The sequence below is a fragment of the Dermacentor variabilis genome, chromosome 1, assembly GCF_050947875.1.
Source record: "Dermacentor variabilis isolate Ectoservices chromosome 1, ASM5094787v1, whole genome shotgun sequence".
Lineage (NCBI taxonomy): Eukaryota > Metazoa > Arthropoda > Arachnida > Ixodida > Ixodidae > Dermacentor > Dermacentor variabilis.
Window position 1 is genome coordinate 25,275,774 of NC_134568.1, and position 17,090 is coordinate 25,292,863.

The 17,090-nt window shown below is 42.5% G+C and overlaps 1 protein-coding gene across 5 annotated transcripts in view; it reads right to left on the reverse strand.

Moving 5' to 3' along the window:
* The window catches only part of Cip4 (formin-binding protein 1-like Cip4), a 229,337-nt gene that overhangs the window by 11,488 nt on the left and 200,759 nt on the right, over positions 1-17,090 (reverse strand). For 4 of the 5 annotated variants that reach the window (XM_075685694.1, XM_075685668.1, XM_075685700.1 and 1 more), the window contains exons 9-14: positions 16,204-16,422; positions 11,621-11,739; positions 9,270-9,402; positions 8,810-8,979; positions 2,744-2,898; positions 2,189-2,385 (exon numbers count right to left, since the gene is read on the reverse strand). In XM_075685694.1, coding sequence (XP_075541809.1) covers positions 2,228-2,385; positions 2,744-2,898; positions 8,810-8,979; positions 9,270-9,402; positions 11,621-11,739; positions 16,204-16,422 — 954 coding nt within the window. In that variant the 3' untranslated portion in view covers positions 2,189-2,227. The remainder of the gene's footprint in view (positions 1-2,188; positions 2,386-2,743; positions 2,899-8,809; positions 8,980-9,269; positions 9,403-11,620; positions 11,740-16,203; positions 16,423-17,090) is intronic. The other variant, XM_075685677.1, reaches the window with a different exon arrangement.

A 17,090-nucleotide genomic window follows, 5' to 3' on the forward strand; every position in this document is an offset into this window, starting at 1 on the left:
AGTATTCTGAACAGAGTGAGCAACATAGCTTAAAGTTTGAAAGTTTAACATAATTAACGTATACAATTGCAAAGTACACACTTTTAGGATCCCAAGAAGCAATATGAAAAGCATTTAGACAATGGTGAAAATGGGAAAAGACGTCATGACTAGCAAAGTAATGATGAATTACTTCTCAAAAGATTGTGCCTACCAAAAAAAGTCAATATCAGTTCTCTTCTGCTGTATCCTCTATAAGATCTGAAGCTCTTCGGAGCCTTTTGAGACGAGACAATGAGTATGTGGAGTCAATGGTAACTACATTTGCCCTAAGGGTTGAATCGTCCAGCAATAATTTTTCAGTTCTTTCACATAGTTCAGCAGTTTCTGAAGAGGACGCTTTAGTTTGGAGCCAACTCTAATTTCCCTATTCAAATACTACATGTAAAATGCTGAAACGCCTTTATGAAACTATTGCTGGGCTAAATTGAAGGAAATGTTCTGCATCTGAGAAGGAAAGTTAAGCTCTAATAACTCTAGGGAGCAGAATTTTTACTTAAGATGAGCTTTTTCCTAATTGCCAAAAATCAGTAGGTGCAAAAAACACACACAAACTTTACAAACCCGTAACTCTGCGCCAAAAGCAAATACCATTGTTCAGTGCAATGCACCTGCTAGAGCATCTATAGCGGACAACTGGACATATCAGTGAACAGCTTATGTGAAATTGTTACAATCTTTATAAGGGTTTTGCAAAAGTCCTGCTCAAAAATTAGTAGTATATTTCAGAGTGGTGTTTTGGCCATCTTAGATGTATTACTGGGTGCAATTCATATAATTATGATATTGTTTTCTTTTCTTTTCTTTATTGCAAAGTTATAAAGCTGTAAAACATTATGCTTGAGTTTTCTATAATTTTACAATTTAAGAAATTTTCTTAAATATTGACAGCCTAACTAAATATACATTTCCTATGTTTACTAGATTTTAACTTCTCTTAAATGCAACAAGCCTCATCAAGATCGGTGCAGTGATTGCAGAGAAAAAGAATTTCGCCATTCTCATGTATTTAGATAGGAACTCCCAAGCTAAAGCTTCCTTTTAAAGTAAACAAAAGAAGGGGGAGGGGGATGAAGGAGGATGAAGAATTAGTTATTTTATTACGACTCTCACAAAATATGGCCATTAAGGAATTTTTAAAATTGTAGCACAATGGTTTCTTTTGTAGCAGTTACTCGCCGCATGTGATTACATACAGAAATTATGCTTCAGCACAATATCACCAAATCAAAAGTGTGCATTATGTGTAAACATTTAGTTAACAAAAAATGGCTCCGAGAACTTTGCAGCAAGGCCCTTAAAGTGTGTAGCAATGCATGTTCAATGTGGTTAGCATGTGCTAGTTCATGTGGTGCCCCATTTTTGGCTTGGCTTTGGCCAAGCTACTTCCAACATAAGATAGCCCAAAATGTCCACTTATGCACTGACACCGTTTTTAAGCAATGCAACAATAAAAAATGCTCTCAGCCCATGTGTCTTCCCTCGTGTGCTTGATTGGACAGTAGCCAAGAGTCACCACAGAGACTGGGTTCACAGTTAATCTCAGGTGTTGTTGGTTGCTGCCATGTTTATTCACTCTGGTGCCTTTTGGGTAATGAGTGCAGTAAGCTATGGACCACGGTAATAGGCTACTGAACACCAGCTTGCAAGTGCACTACTACCAAAGCTATGAAGAGAGATTGAAACTGGAGGTGGTCAGCTGGATTTTATGTGGAGTTTCTGGACCACTAATGGATTCACTGGAATGGCTCATACCATGTTACAGGCTGCCATGGTCACAGTATGCAAATCAACTGTTTATGCACTGACAGTTGACTAGCATGAAAACAAGTACTATTTGCAACTTGGCCGCATGTCGCTATGATCACACTCACTATAATGCAACTTCACAAATAGCCATGTAGGTGGACAGAAGGACATTGACCCCGAAGGTCAATTCATGAATCACATATTTCATGTGCCCTGTAAAGAATGATTGGGCTTTGCCCAAATGGATTGCAGGTTTCAGTTTAGCCTGAACACAAGAACATGCACTGAACATTTCCTTCAAATCAAAAACAGCAAATTATTCTTAGGGTCCTTTTCGCAGCACATTCCCTTAGTTAAGCCCCTCATTTCACTTGAATCGGCTCAAGTTTGAATCACTTACCATGCCTATATAGACTGGCAGAAGAGTAGAAAAGGAGGGCTAGCAGCTGTTGAACATCGTGCACTCGAGGTAGGAGGTGGGAACAAAGCCCTCCTCGAGGTTTTCTCGCCGCACTCGTGTCCACCCGTCTCCTTGGTCTACTTCCACCACTAGGAACTCCTCCCCTTCCTCCATTGGGATGGAGCCCTCACTCTGGGCTGCAAAGAGGAACATTTTATTTGCATACCTACATGCACCCTGAGGCATTGCTGGGGGGGAGGGGGGGGTGTTAGACTGGAAGAAGTAAAAAACAGCCACAACTTAGAAAGGAAAAAAAAAGAGAATGAGGCCTTTCTTTTCCCCTTGCTTAAGGCACCCTCTGCAACTACTGTTTTAAGCTTTTAAGTGTTCTTTTTCTTTGCTTTTTTTTGACAAACAATGATTACATGCAAATGCAAACAGCTAGCATTTGTGGTTAAAGCATCTTTGCTTGCAAGATAACCAGCAACATTAAAAGTGCCACAATGAGAAGTAAAATTCAATGAAAGCATTCCAAACCAAGAGCAATGCACTTACCATCGAAAGCGTAGATGGCCACCGCCCGACCAAGAGGTGGCAAGAGTTCCGCCTCAAATGAATCCACTTCATAGCCATTCTCTTCAAAGTCCCCGTCGTCATCAGGGATGCTTGTATGACTTGTTCCAAGGCCACTTTCCGGACGACAGGCCGTGCTGTTCCAGAGCACAGATAGAAGGTAGGACATCAACATGAAAACTTCTGCTAACATCGAAAATTCCCTTCAGCTCTAAGAGAAGGAGGGATGCGCCTATATGGCCTGCTACTCCGCACTGGGGTAAAGAAGAAGGGGTAGACAGAACAGAGCAGAGGAAACTGAGGAAGATTAGGTGGTAAACTAAATGTTGACGCTTTGGTGTGTATTCCTGCTTCTGTCTTACTGAACTGCGCTTTGATAATGAGCCCCCTTGGATAATAAACAATTCAATTTCATTAAAATTCTTCATGGATTCTGTACTTATGCACCCGAGATTTTCAAGAAATTTCCCATCACCGGTACCTTGCCATACTGATGTACTAGTCTACTCCAGCCTCAGTGGTGTGAATAAAATTAGTTTCAAACAGATGACTGCAGGTACACCAGATGAGGAGGACTGAGCTGAGATAATGATTTCTTTACATAGGATAGACACTTCACTGACACTGCATTGGCATTGCCTGTATCTGCAACTAATGCAACCATGACTAATAACTGAGGTTTTTAGCGCACGAAAAGGGACGAAAGACAGTGGCGAAACGAGGACACAGCGCTAACTTCCAACAATGGTTTAATTCCACAAAGCGGTAGACACATATATATATATAGGTAACACCCACAACCGTACGCATGCGCATATGTACTGATTTTTGGTCAAATGAGACAGCACCGAGACATGTGTAATGGAAAGTTAAGATGATATCAAAGATGAAGACCGACCATGCATAGCCAAAAAAATTTTTTTTGTAATTGCAAGTCTAAAAGATTAAAATGTAATCTCCATCAGGCCACCCTCTGTGTCACGTTTAAAAAATCAAATTCTTTACTTGAAAGATCTATTGAAGGCGCGCTAACACACGCGCTCCCTAAACTAGCAATCTTTGCCGCTTCAATAATCAATAAGCAAAGATTGCTAGTTTAGGGAGCGCGTGTGTTAGCGCGCCTTCAATAGATCTTTCAAGTAAAGAATTTGATTTTTTAAACGTGACACAGAGGGTGGCCTGATGGAGATTACATTTTAATCTTTTAGACTTGCAATCACAAAAAAAAATTTTTTTGGCTATGCATGGTCGGTCTTCATCTTTGATATCATCTTAACTTTCCATTACACATGTCTCGGTGCTGTCTCATTTGACTAAAAATCAGTACATATGCGCATGCGTACGGTTGTGGGTGTTACCTATATATATATATGTGTCTACCGCTTTGTGGAATAAAACCATTGTTGGAAGTTAGCGCTGTGTCCTCGTTTCGCCACTGTCTTTTGTCCCTTTTCGTGCGCTAAAAACCTCAGTTATGGAATACCAACACGCCCTAACCTACGCTCTTTCAAGTTACATGACTAATAACTTCTGCAGCTTAATTACATGAAAGCTTAGACCCCGAAACAATGTTAAAGGGTGCAAGCTAGACATGATCCAAGCTATACCCAAAGAGGTTATCTTTCTGGCTTCATTCGCATGCTCAAAATTAACTGCACACAGTATACATAGGAAGAGCTACGAAATGTTACTATCTGTACATTACATGCTAAGAACAGTTACAAGCAAAAACAATTAGCTATAGATTGCGGAGCTTCAGGCGCACCCTGTCACCATTTCACAGGCATTCACCTATTCTGCCGGCCCTTTGCCTCTCCCGTTTACGCTCGCAACAAACCTGAGCAACAGATGAGCTATACATCACCTGTTGCTTGATCTTGGAAGGGTTCAGAAAGTAATTTTCCACTGACCCATTTTCGGGGGGATGTGTTTCATGCTTCCCACCTCAGTAGTGCAACTGGTGCCAAAACAGGAGGGCAAGCACAAGAGACACCTCTCTGGGACAGCACAGTGTGTTTACATGTTTTTTTCCTTTCGTCCGACGGCCCTTTGTTTAGGCTTTGCCTTGTACCTACAGCGAGCGTGTACCTCGTGTTGCTTCATTTCTGAACACTAAGCCAAAGAGCAGTCTAGTGCTTGTGCGTGATCGTACTATGCCAAGCCGCACTCATCGGAGACTCAAGCCAACGGAGCCCTAGCTCTTGCGAGCAGGACCATTGACCATCACGATAGTATGCAGCATAGCTGTGGGAGACACTTTTCCCGTAGCGCCATGTCATGGGAAGCCATCCACCCGGAGCAACGTGCTGGCAGTACCGTTTCTGTATTTTTGCCCTTGGCGTTGGGGCTTCCTTGGTTCCCCTCCCACTCCGGGACTAAGCTTTTGTGCAGTGTTGGGTGTCGCTGGAGGCAAATAAATCTGCCTTCATAAACTTAGGCAATACAGTGTTTTTTGCGGAGCAGGACTCAGCATCCTTTAACATTGTCTGAAATTAAATGTCTCAAATTTAATATTCCCTCAAGGACACAAGCAGGCCATGCTTGTCAAACAAATACTTGCAGAAGAATGCGGTATCACTGACTAGGTTACTATGCCATTCATGCCAGATGACATGACATCAAGAGAAAAAGACTTGCAAAGAGGTTTGCGTAAGCTTAACCACAAGCTTCTTGATAAGCTCATTTGCCTTGCTATCATGTCTTCTGGCATGAATGACATTGGTATTGGAAAAATAAGCTTCTTGTTCATTTTCCATAACATTTAGTTAAGCAATCATATGTCAAGGTTTCTTTCCTATCTACCATAGCTGTACCTTAGCCTATACTTTGAACTGCTTGTACATTCTGGACCAGATGTTAAAAAGTGCATGCTAATACAGTGCCCTTGCACTTAAACTGCCACAGTCTTCTGGGAGAGGAAACTTGTGACGTGCCCATGCACACAGCACCTCTGGTCAAGCCATGTTCAAAGGCAATTCCAACACCATGTGCGCTATTTCACCCACGTGACTATGTCTGGCCCTCGTGTGAAAAAGTACACTTCCCAATCCATACCAGCTTTACTTCACCTTTTATGCAGCGCAGCTATGGACATTAGGTTGTGAATCAGCTAGTTGGTCGAGTGCCTGTACTACCTTCTTGTGTTCCACCTCTTTTTCTTCACTGCCACTTGTTAGTCCTTCCTTACTCTGTCTCTTCTCCGCCTCTTCCAGTGGAGAGCATCTGCCTGAGGCTGGTCTCTCTGCCTTTCCCCTTTCTTAGTTCTCAACTAAATTTAACACTTACGATAATACATTCAAACACTCAAAATGTGGCAAACATCTGACAAGCTTCAGTTTAGCAGTGAAGTGAATGTATCATGGCCAAGTACAATACTTTCAAGATTTTATTTTATAAAACTCTGCTTTTATCATTTTTCTTTTTCACTTACTGTATTTACTCGAATCTAACGCACACCTTTTTCCCAATAAAACTGGTCCAAAAATTGCATGCGCGTTAGAAACAAGTACAACCCTAAATACGTGTTAGCATATTGCCATCGGCATTAGAAAAATGGCCGCCTCGTACTCGCTTCTAGCCTAGCTGCCATAGCCTTCTCCATGTACATACCTCCATGTTGTACGTGTAACCAGGTGCTAGGTGTAACCTAGTCTACCAGCTGTCTTCCCGTTTTCTGCGTTTATTCAATCAGCATGGAAGCGCCAACTGCGAAGACACTTGGGCCAAGTTCATCATGATGCCGCATTTAAAAGGAAAGTTATCATGGGTGCGGTAACGGACAGAAATTTGGCCACATCATGGGCGTTCGAAGCTCCCGAAACTTGTGTGCAGGACTGGTGCAAACAGAAGGAGAATATTTTCGCCAGCAAAGCAACAAGGAAGGGTTTCAGTGGACCCAAGCAGGGCCGCTTCGCCGAAACAGAAGAGCTGCTCGCGGAATACGTGCAAGAGCAGAGGGTGGCACAGTAGCCTGTGACGACAGATCTGCTCAAAGTACGGGCGATGCAGTTAGCCCTACAGAAATGGCTAAGGCGGAGTGACTTCACAGTGAGCAGGTACTGGCTATCAAATTTTATGAAAAAAAAAAGGCTTTTCTCTTCGAAGGCGGACAGGGATATGCCAAAAATTGCCCGAAGAATATGGAGGGAAATTGCAGTTTTCAGCGGTACGTTTTGAAGTTGCGCCATAGAAACGGCTACCACTTCGGACAGATTGGAAATGCCGATCAGATGCCGCTTTACTTTGAAGTGCCTGCAACCACCCACAACCGCTGAAAAGAAGGGGCGAAGCGAGTGCCCGTTTCGCCTTCCAGCTACGAAAGAACTAGAGTCAACGCAATGCTTTGTTGCACTGCGCATGGGCACAGGCTGCCCCAATTTCTTATCTTCAGACGGAAGACGCTCTCGAAAGGAATCGTGTTTCCAAGTGGCGTGATTGTGTGTGAAAATGAAAAAGGTTGGATGACCACAGACTTGGTCGCTGACTGGATTGATAACGTTTGGCAGAAGAAACCCGGTGGCAGTTTGGGTCCGCGTGGGATTCTTGTGCTTGACGAGTTCAGATGCCACCTTTACCAGCGCATCAAGGACAAGCTGGCTGCATGCAAAAACGACCTTGTCGTGATACCCGGTGTCATGACATCGCAGCTCCAACCGCTCGATGTTTGTTTTAACAAGCCAGTGAAAGACAGAATTCGGGCGCTCTTCACCGAATAGCTTGTCAGTGGCTGCCACGAATTCACACCCGCCAATAAAATGAAGCGTGCCTCGCTGCAGGACTTTGCTGGATGGGTGAAAGATGCATGGTGCATGATCCCATCTGCCATGGTCAACAAGGCCTTTAAAAAGTGTGGGATTTCAATTGCCATCGATGGCACCGAGGATGAAATGCTTTGGTCTGTTGATAGCGATAAGGAGTTGTCTGATAGCGACAACTGATATCTATTGCAGTGAAAATTTTGGTGCAGTAAAAATCTTGGTGGCAAGGTACGCCACTTCCATTTGTGTTTTTATTCTTCACAACTTTAGTGTATTGGGAATAAATCTGATTATTTTTTTTTCATATGAGAGAAAATAGTACTTCTATATGAAAGCATGAGGTGCGCGGTATTGTATATTTTTTTTTTTCTCAACCTGTCCCGCCATACAGAGCGATTCTCGCACAGCAATCAACAACTACGTCAAGGGTCGTATTTCTCAACAATCGCTCTATATCTTACAACAAGCCCCACATTTGTCTGAAAATCAAATCACCCTCGTCTGTATCCCAGCACACGCCGGCATTGTCCACCCGCACCTCACCAACCTCAACGAGGTTACACACTCCGTAGCACGAGGACTAGTCAACCGTGCCGGAGACTGTGCAGGTGCACCCGCAGGACGCAACCGTCTTACAAGATACGACCTTGTGAAGTCATTTTACCTCGCAAGAACCTTCCCCACCCCTCACTGCAAGTTAAACAGAGCACAGGCAACCACCCTTCACCTGTTACAGACCAATACATACCCCTCCCTCACACGCTATCACATCATATACCCCGACATCTACCCGAGCCAGATGTTCAAGATCTGTAAAACTCAATCAGCAACACTCCCCCACATGCTATGGGAGTGCAAACATCAATACCGAGACCTTAATCCCGTGACCCTCTCGTCGAGATGGCACGCCGCCCTGCGCAGCTCCCATCTCGACGACAAACTCTGGGCGACCCAGCAGGCCTACGAAGCGGCGAAGAGGCAAGACCTCGACGTCCCATCGCGGGAGGCCTAGGCCCAGCAGACTAAACTGCTGGTTCTCATTAAAGTTCACTCTGTCTCTCGCTGTCATGGAAGATGGGTGCGCATTACAATCGAGGGCACATTACAACCGAGTAAATACGGTATACCTTCAAACCACTTACCAAGCAATCTAAAAAGTGACACATAATCTCCACTCGATGCCTTTGCAAACATGGCCAAAACAAATTGTAGTACTCGGCATTCCTTTATGTGCAATATTTCAGATCCAAAACACTGGAGATGGATGATGGGTTTCAGCAAGGGTGCTTACTTGTTATGCGCTGTGATGGGTGTTGGAGGTCCTTTGTTATTGTTCTGGTGGTTGTTGGAGACGCTAGACTCGGAAGCACTGCGCGACAATGAGCCTTCCGAGAAGCTGTTACGGTAGCGCTTCTGTGTATCTGGAGTTGCCATCTGGCTGTCTACCTCCGTCAGGTAGTTCTGCAAAGAGTGCATGCATTAACCCAATAACACCACTGAAAGGCACCTACAGCAACCAGCCCCAGCGACTTTCCCAGGAAAAAAATAATGATTTAAAAGACCAGAAAACATCGTATTTTAGTATCATTCGAAGAACCCTGCCCCACAACCCCTTTACACTACGGGACAGTTTCAATTGCCGAGCATTGCTGAAAGGCTCAAATGAATACAAAAACAAAAAAGTGCAAGACAAAGAACAATGTTTAGCCTTTACTTCCCTAACAAGGTTTAACGAAGAACAATCCCCTCACCTGATACTTCTCCAAATCTGTTTGAAGCTTCTCAAGCTTGGCACCAATGTCGTTTATCTCTCCCTGGATAGTCTGAGGGTCTCCCAGAGCTGCGTTCTGTTCATATGAACCCTTCAGCTTGTAGAGGCCCTCTCTAATGCAAGAAAACAAACAAAAACGCTATAAGCACAGCATCAATGAACATGCCGAGAGATAAGTCCAGAGCAGTACTGTCAGCGCTATTGGCTCAGAAGAGAAGTAGGTTCCCATTACTAACCTAATAAATTATATTTCAATAACAATAAAAAATCATTGCTTAAATCAGAAAACAATTAAACATGAAATTACTACATTAGGGCTGTGCAACTATATGAAATAATTGAACAATGCAGTATCCTGCTTTTTGATTTTGTCTTTAGTTTTTTAGGTGCTACTCAAGATTCAGAATATCTTCAAACAATGTTCGAATTCCTGTTTTCCCCTTCCTTTACACCCAAGACTGCATACAATGCATGCATTATCTATATTGATGCGAGACTCACTCAAAATTTTATTAAACACGAAAGGACATTTAACACTTTGCCCAATCATGGGAGGAGCAGACCATGAAGAATACCGTATTTACTCACATAATGACTGCACCTTTTGTAAAAAAAAAATTGATGCAAATTCAGGGGTGCAATCATTACGCGGGTTAAATTTCCCGCAAAAAGAAAAGAATTTTATTTTTTCATCTCGCATTTGCTGCAAAATGACAACAGGTCAACAAATAGGTGGCTGCCCCTGTATGTAGTGCAGGACACCAAAACAAAGATGGCGGCCGGCGGAGCAAGCTGAACGCGCCAAACGCGATTTTTTTTCTTCTCGTGAGTACATTATCTGCATTGAAACAGTTTCTTCCATATCAGTAATGAATAATATCATAAATATCGGCAAGTTTGTGGCAATAACGTAGCCATGTCCACTTTGAGGGGACAGAAACAGATGGGCGCGCTTAGCTGCCAGTGACATAGGAACACATAGCGGGCATGCTGCGGAAACTGCGGCATTTTTCTTCACTACTATCCCAACACGGCACGTTTCCGCTAAGGGTGGGTGAATATCTTAGCCGTGTTACAAGCGTCGGCGTATGAATAGGGTACACTTCTAACGTTTCAGTGTAAACGTCGCTGCTATCGTTGCCGCTCACGATTTGTTGCGTGCCCACGAGTGCATATGAGAAGAATCGAAAGGCACCTTTTTTGTTGTTGTTGACCACAGCCATTATAAAGTCTACACATAATAAAGGTGAGTTTGGTTGTAGCCTTCTCTTTTTTTGTCATGGAAGTGCGGAAAGTGACGATAGGAATGAAATGGGGCATTTGCTTGAGAATGGTTGGTGCGTGCAGACCGCTTGACGTCTTGAAGAGTCGTTCGCGTAGCAATCGACAGTTGGTAAGCGCGATCATTACTAGCTAGACTTGGCACACGACATATCACTGTGGCAAGTTCGGGGTGCGATCATTACACGGGAAATAAATAAGAGCGAATTTTGACGACAAAATTCAGGGATGCGATCATTACACAAGTGCGATCATTATGCGAGTAAATAAGGTATGTGGTGACTAAGTCTCTGGACAACCACAAAGGGCAGGATGGGGAGTGCTGGTTTGCAGTTAGCAAAACACAAAACAGAAGTCACAGCACACAAGAGCTCAACCTGGCAACCTTTGCAAACTCCTCCTGCACTAATGTTTGCCAGAACATGTGAAAATGCAATGAAATACTTGTTTCACAGTAATTTCACCGGCATTACGTTTTAGGCGTGAAATTTGGTTACAATTAATTGACCTTTAATTTATGCAGCTAAAATCAATGTTTTTCAATACAATAAATGGAAATACCACTTTAAAAGCCAGGCTAACCCAATTAAGTGTTGCTCCTTAGTGTCCTTTATAATAGAGTAGCTGGGTATTACTTGCACCATACTGCCATAATGAAGCTTGGCAGGAGTGGGGTGTCGTTTCCAGTAACAGCCAAATAGTGTGCCAGTTATTAGGAGAGCAGAAGAACAATGTTTGGAGCAAGAAATTTGCAACCATTTTTATGGGACGTGTACAACACTTTATAGCTAAACTTTTTCATAAAGTCTAAAGATACCTACGCCGATACTAGTGCGAGATTTTCCTACATGCAAGTTTGTTTACGTCTATGCCTTCAACTAACAAATCAACACATTTATGCGGCTCAAGATGGCAGTAGACGGAACGTCCTTGGCAAACGTGCAACATATGCATGCACACATGCAACATATACAAATATATATGTATACATATAACGCCCTCTCACGATACACTTTACCTGGTGCACTAAAGAAGAAGCAGTGGCCTTACCTAGCTTGCGTCAGTGTGTTGATCTGTGTTCGTGTCTTGTCCAGCTCCTGCAGCAGCTTTTTTCTCCGCTGATTTGGAGGCAGATTGCTGTAGTCATCCTTGAATTCATCAATGTTGTTCTGATTTAGTTTAAGTAAGAAAGAAGACAAAAAAGGCAAAATTCAGAAAATTGCACAACGCCAGGCAAAACTTAAGTTATGATACATATACTATAACAACTGTGCCTTTCATGCACATCTCATGCAAAAAGAAAAGAAAAAACAGAAGAAAAACCTTCCTGCTACCTATGAACACGAGATTAAAAATAGATTAAATATGTTCTTTAAGGAGCAAGCCAATGAACACAATGGCAAAAACCAAGAGCATGCAATATCCTAAATGAACAAAGACTAGCAATGATTTGGCCCGATATTTTTTATGGCTTGCCTCAATGCTGCAGGAGGATTCCACGTCTAACAAACAACTTTAAAGAACTGCTGCCAATTTTTCAAACAACTGCTAAAAAAGCATTCACATTCACACACAAAAAAAGAACACGTGACTATTCTTGATGGCCAAACAATTGTCAGATATAACTTGCAACAACAATGCAGGCATTTCAAATGACAAACCCGAAGCCATTCTCAGCGTAGAGTAAGCAATGATGAGTGGCACGTATGAGCAAGGTGCACGCTTAATTAAGTTCAACAAAGTGTTGCATGCAGACAACTTTGTGTGTGCAGGGAGCCAAATGCATGCTGCGCACATAATATGCAAGTGCAACTATTCTTATTTTTTTATAATGTACATCTTAACATAGATCCTAATGCAACCCTAAACAAAAATAACCATGCTGCAACAGACGTAAAAAAAGAAAGACTAATTCAAGCTACTTTTGACATATGGTAAATAGCTTGCTTTCACATACTGCGGGTATTATTTTATGCATGAAGATTACATTTTTAAAAAGCATTTAAGGCTAAAGTACCAAAATATCAGTCAACGAGTACAGAGTCCAAATGGAAAGCACTTATAGGATGGTTCAGAAGTGACCAAGCCAAGAGTGATTTGCGTCAACCATGTCCACAACTACTAAGCCTACACTCTGGGATTTTTTACACCCGTGATAAATATAGCCAGTTCTCTACACAAAACTTGCTTACTGATATGACAAGAACGACACAGAACGACAGAGTAGTAATCCTCAGAAGCCCACCTACATGGCAGGATGGTGCAACAAGCTTCACCACTCGTGCAACTGTATGTACTTATCAAATTTCTCTAATCAGCCCTACTGCTGTGGTAATACACATGCCACTTGCACCCCCTACACCTGTAGTCAACGCACACTACTATCAAGGTTAAACAAAGCTTATCCTCCAGAAACTGGCTAGCAATATGGGAAGTGCTGTTGAGAATTATTGAGACAAAAAGGCCTGAATTCAATTACAGTAGTTTGCAAGTGCTTAACAAAAAAGGAAGCAAAAAGAATGGGGAAAAAAAATGGCAGAGATTCAGACCTTCTTCTTCAGTATGACATCCCACGCAAGCATGCCAAAAAGAGAGCAGAGGTCACAGTTAAACTGCAGTGACATGCCTCTTAAACACATATACAGTGCATGTAACATGTAAGAAAAGAGGTGTGAAGAAATGAGTGGGAATTAGAAGGGGGCTGGCTGCAGGCAAGGCAAGGCATGGTGCGAGTGTTAGCCAGAAGCAGTACTTGCCAGGCAGTGACCGGTTCCCAGTTTGTTGAGATACTTACGTTTCGGAAGCAGAAGAGAAATGAGGAGGAAGAACCGCCACCAACCAGTTTGTTTGTTTTGTTTGTGTGCACACAAAGATGCCACAAAAGCAAAACGGGGGAATAGAAAGAGTTGGGTGGGTGTTGGCAAGATCGAAAGTGCCAGTGACAGAGAAAGAAATAAAGAAGAGGGGATGGGAAGGGACAAAACAACACAAGCTTTTAGTCAATTATGTTCAAAAGTGTCCTCTCTCTGCTACAATTTATCTGTTCACGTGCAACTATCGACACAACTCAAAATTATTTCGGCCGAGGAAGGCAGGGGTGCGGGGAACTGGGGGTGAAATAGGTGAACATGTATAAGAAAGGCAGCGTTTGTCTAGTCAAACACTTGATCAGCAGATGCTTCTACGGCCTAGCATGAGGTTGGCATAAGGTGACCTTCCACGTTATTAGGCAACAGCACAAGAAGCGCTAAATGAATTTGGAGAGGTAAAAAGAAATAAAAGAGGACATAAAATAAAAATAAAATAAAAAATAAAATAAAGGTAAAAAGAGGACATATGGATCATGTCATCTGTTTCTTTCTGTCTCTGTCTGTTTACTTTGACACCTTACCAGCTTGCTCTGATGACCATGCTTCTGTGTGTAAGTCACCCAGCCAGAATGGCTGTGAAAATTTTCCAAAGAAGTAGAATAGATACAAAGGTACGAAGCAGCTTGAGTAGCACACATGTCCTTACTCCAGAAGATAAAAAAAGGAAGGTGTGACACGCATTTATCGCTTAAGAGAATGATCTATGCTAAGACCTACAGAGATAGAAGGCTCTGGACATTAGTCACTACCTACTGAGGTTAAATTTTTTTCCATTGAAAACGCCCAAATAGCCAAAGCATTCTCACACAGTTAAATGCTCAGTTACAGCAGGCCTGTGCAGACAATTTTCCCAAGAAAAAAAAAAGAAAAAGGCCTAGCAGCTTCAAAAAAAAAATGAACAAAAAGAACAATAAGCATACTCACACAGAAGCTAACGTGCACCAAATTAGAAGTTAAGCAAATGGAAAACTAGCCTTAATTGACAGGTGTCAAAATCAATTATGCAGTAAGGAAATCCAAAAACAAGATATTGGTCAACAGCTTTTATCTCGTTTTCTCAACAATTTGGCAATTACTACTACGATGTCCATTTGAACGATTTTCATTACTAGCTGCTGACAAAGATTTCCAAGCCAACACGTGAATATGCTGCATGCTGTAAACGCAGAACATTCAATTCTTACTTTCCTAACAAGAAAGACTTACCGGAACAAGGAAAAAGGTTTAGAAACAATAAATTAAAATCAGCAGAAGTATGCGTACATGTGTTTAAACCTTACAATCATAAAGAAAGCAACTAGTGACACATGATGACACCATTTTGTTTAAAAATTAATGTGATGCATGCATGCTAATAATCCCTTCACATACTGCATGACATGGGTCATGTCATCTGTTTCTGTCCCTTTCTGTTTACTTTGACACCTTACCAGCCTGCCTCATGTGCAAACAGTAAGAGACAAGCTAAACATATTACAAGGACCACTACTGGAACAGTACAACCACTGAACATATCATTCAGTAGAACCTGTTATACGGTTGTGTCACAACAGTCCTGGTTGTAGCTGTCTATTGTTCAAATGCAAAGCTTACTTTACCAAGTTCTTAAGTATGCAAATAATACATGCCTATCAAACACGTCTGTGTAGGACCGAACAAACGAATGCAGCAATCGTGCATCGGCCATAGCAGGACAATCTTCTGTCAAGTGCAACTTTCTTTGGAATCAGAGCTGGTGAATTAGTGCAACCAATGCAGTACTATTTATGCTAGAAAACAAATCAGTACGGTTCATTCACCACTACCTCACACTGACTGCCGAGACTATCCACACATGCGTCTGCTACAATGATTGTTGTGCACACTGCACTAGAAGATTTTCAGTTGTATTTTAATAATGTGACGGCTGAAAATTTTACTGCACTGTTACCGCCTGTTTACCCTCTACGAGTGCGAAATTGAGGTCAACCTTGAAAGACCCTCGTATCTAAAGTCGGGGATGTAACTACGTAGAGTGCCCATTTTGTAAGATTTTGACCCACGCCAGCTGGCATTTTATTTACTCGCTTAATTGACTACCTTCATAACAGCATTCTGATGAGGCATTGGAGGGCCATCATGATGGCTGTCAATACAAATTCATCAAGCGTAATACAGCAGTGTGCACTGTTTTAGTTATTTCTATGCATTGAAATGTAAAATGTTGAACACTTCTTCATAACCAGATGTGTTTTCTTGGCTTTGCTGCACAAAGAAGTGAGAAAATGTTCATAACACAGTCCAAGATGATGGCACCCAGGCACACAAGATGGAATCAACTAGTATATCACTACATTAGAGAGTTTTAGACTAGGCGCGCCGAAGCCTAGGGTGCCCCTAACAAATAGCGTCTCACCAGTGCAAATGCACTGAATGAAAACTGCTCCTTTAGGTTAGGGTCTGCACTTGGGTGCCCCTAAAATTCCCTCCAGCATTAGTCATTTAAATTCCCATGGTTAAATTACAATTTCAAGGTATCAAACTCAGTTCACCAAAATGATATGCTGGATTTTGTCAGATTAAGAGTAGTTATGATTAGGCTTAAAAATGTTTTCTCATTGTTCATGTTTGCATGGTACATAAGTAGCATACTTTTCAAATTGCACTCCCGAGTTCAAAAAAAGTGCACAGTAAAATATAAGAATGGTGATGCTGATGATGATGAGTAGAAATGTAGTAGGGCAACAACCATGGCAACAACCATGGCGGCAGCCCACTGCCTACCTTGTTTGAGCTGAAAATTCCAAACAGGCCTGACCGCTTCTTCTTGCCAGTGGAGATGGTGCCCCGAACTGTGTCCCCTGTTCCTCGGAACGATGAGTTCACTGTGCTGCCTGTCGTGCTGCTCGAGTCACAGTTGCGCGTTACACTCAAGTCCTCGAAAGGAAAATCGTCAGCTGGCACAAAGCCGGACTTGTACTTCTCCACCACCGTTTCAGCATCCTGCACAGGTCATTGCAGTTGCCAGTGTGCCAGGGGAGGGGGTCAGTTATGCACTGTTTGAGCACGCTATTCGAACATTTTGGTATAAGTGCAATAACAGCGGCCAAGGCAACCATGCTGCAACAAAGCTCCTTTGATGCACTGGTACTAACTCAAGAACGCAAGGGACTGATGTCTGCTCATTGGCTTACAAAAGGGCCATCTACCACTCTACATCACCATTCCTACTTAGCCAGCTTCCCCGCTGTCTTCAACCTTCCCACAGAGCTTCTTAACTGCATCATGCTTTCTTTTTTTCTTTGTTTATCCACTCCAGTAACAGCATGGCAATTCAATTTTTTCCCTTGTATATTCTCATCAACTGCTCAATCAGCACTATGTAATTTTTTGGTACAAGACTGACTTGGCTGTCAACCTGTAGGGTGAGCACCAGAATGCAAGACCTGAGTGACGCACACAGACACACAGGAGTGCACTAGCAACCACTAGTATCTCAGATGCTAGCGCACTTCCGTATGTGTCCTTGTGCGCCTCACTCAGTCCTGGTCTTCTAGTATACGCTCTGCATAGTATGAATTACCAACTTGCCCAAGCAGTAACACTCCTAAAGCACATTTTTCAGTTGCAAGAGGTGCTTTCTTCAGATCAATGAACAAACCCATGCAAAA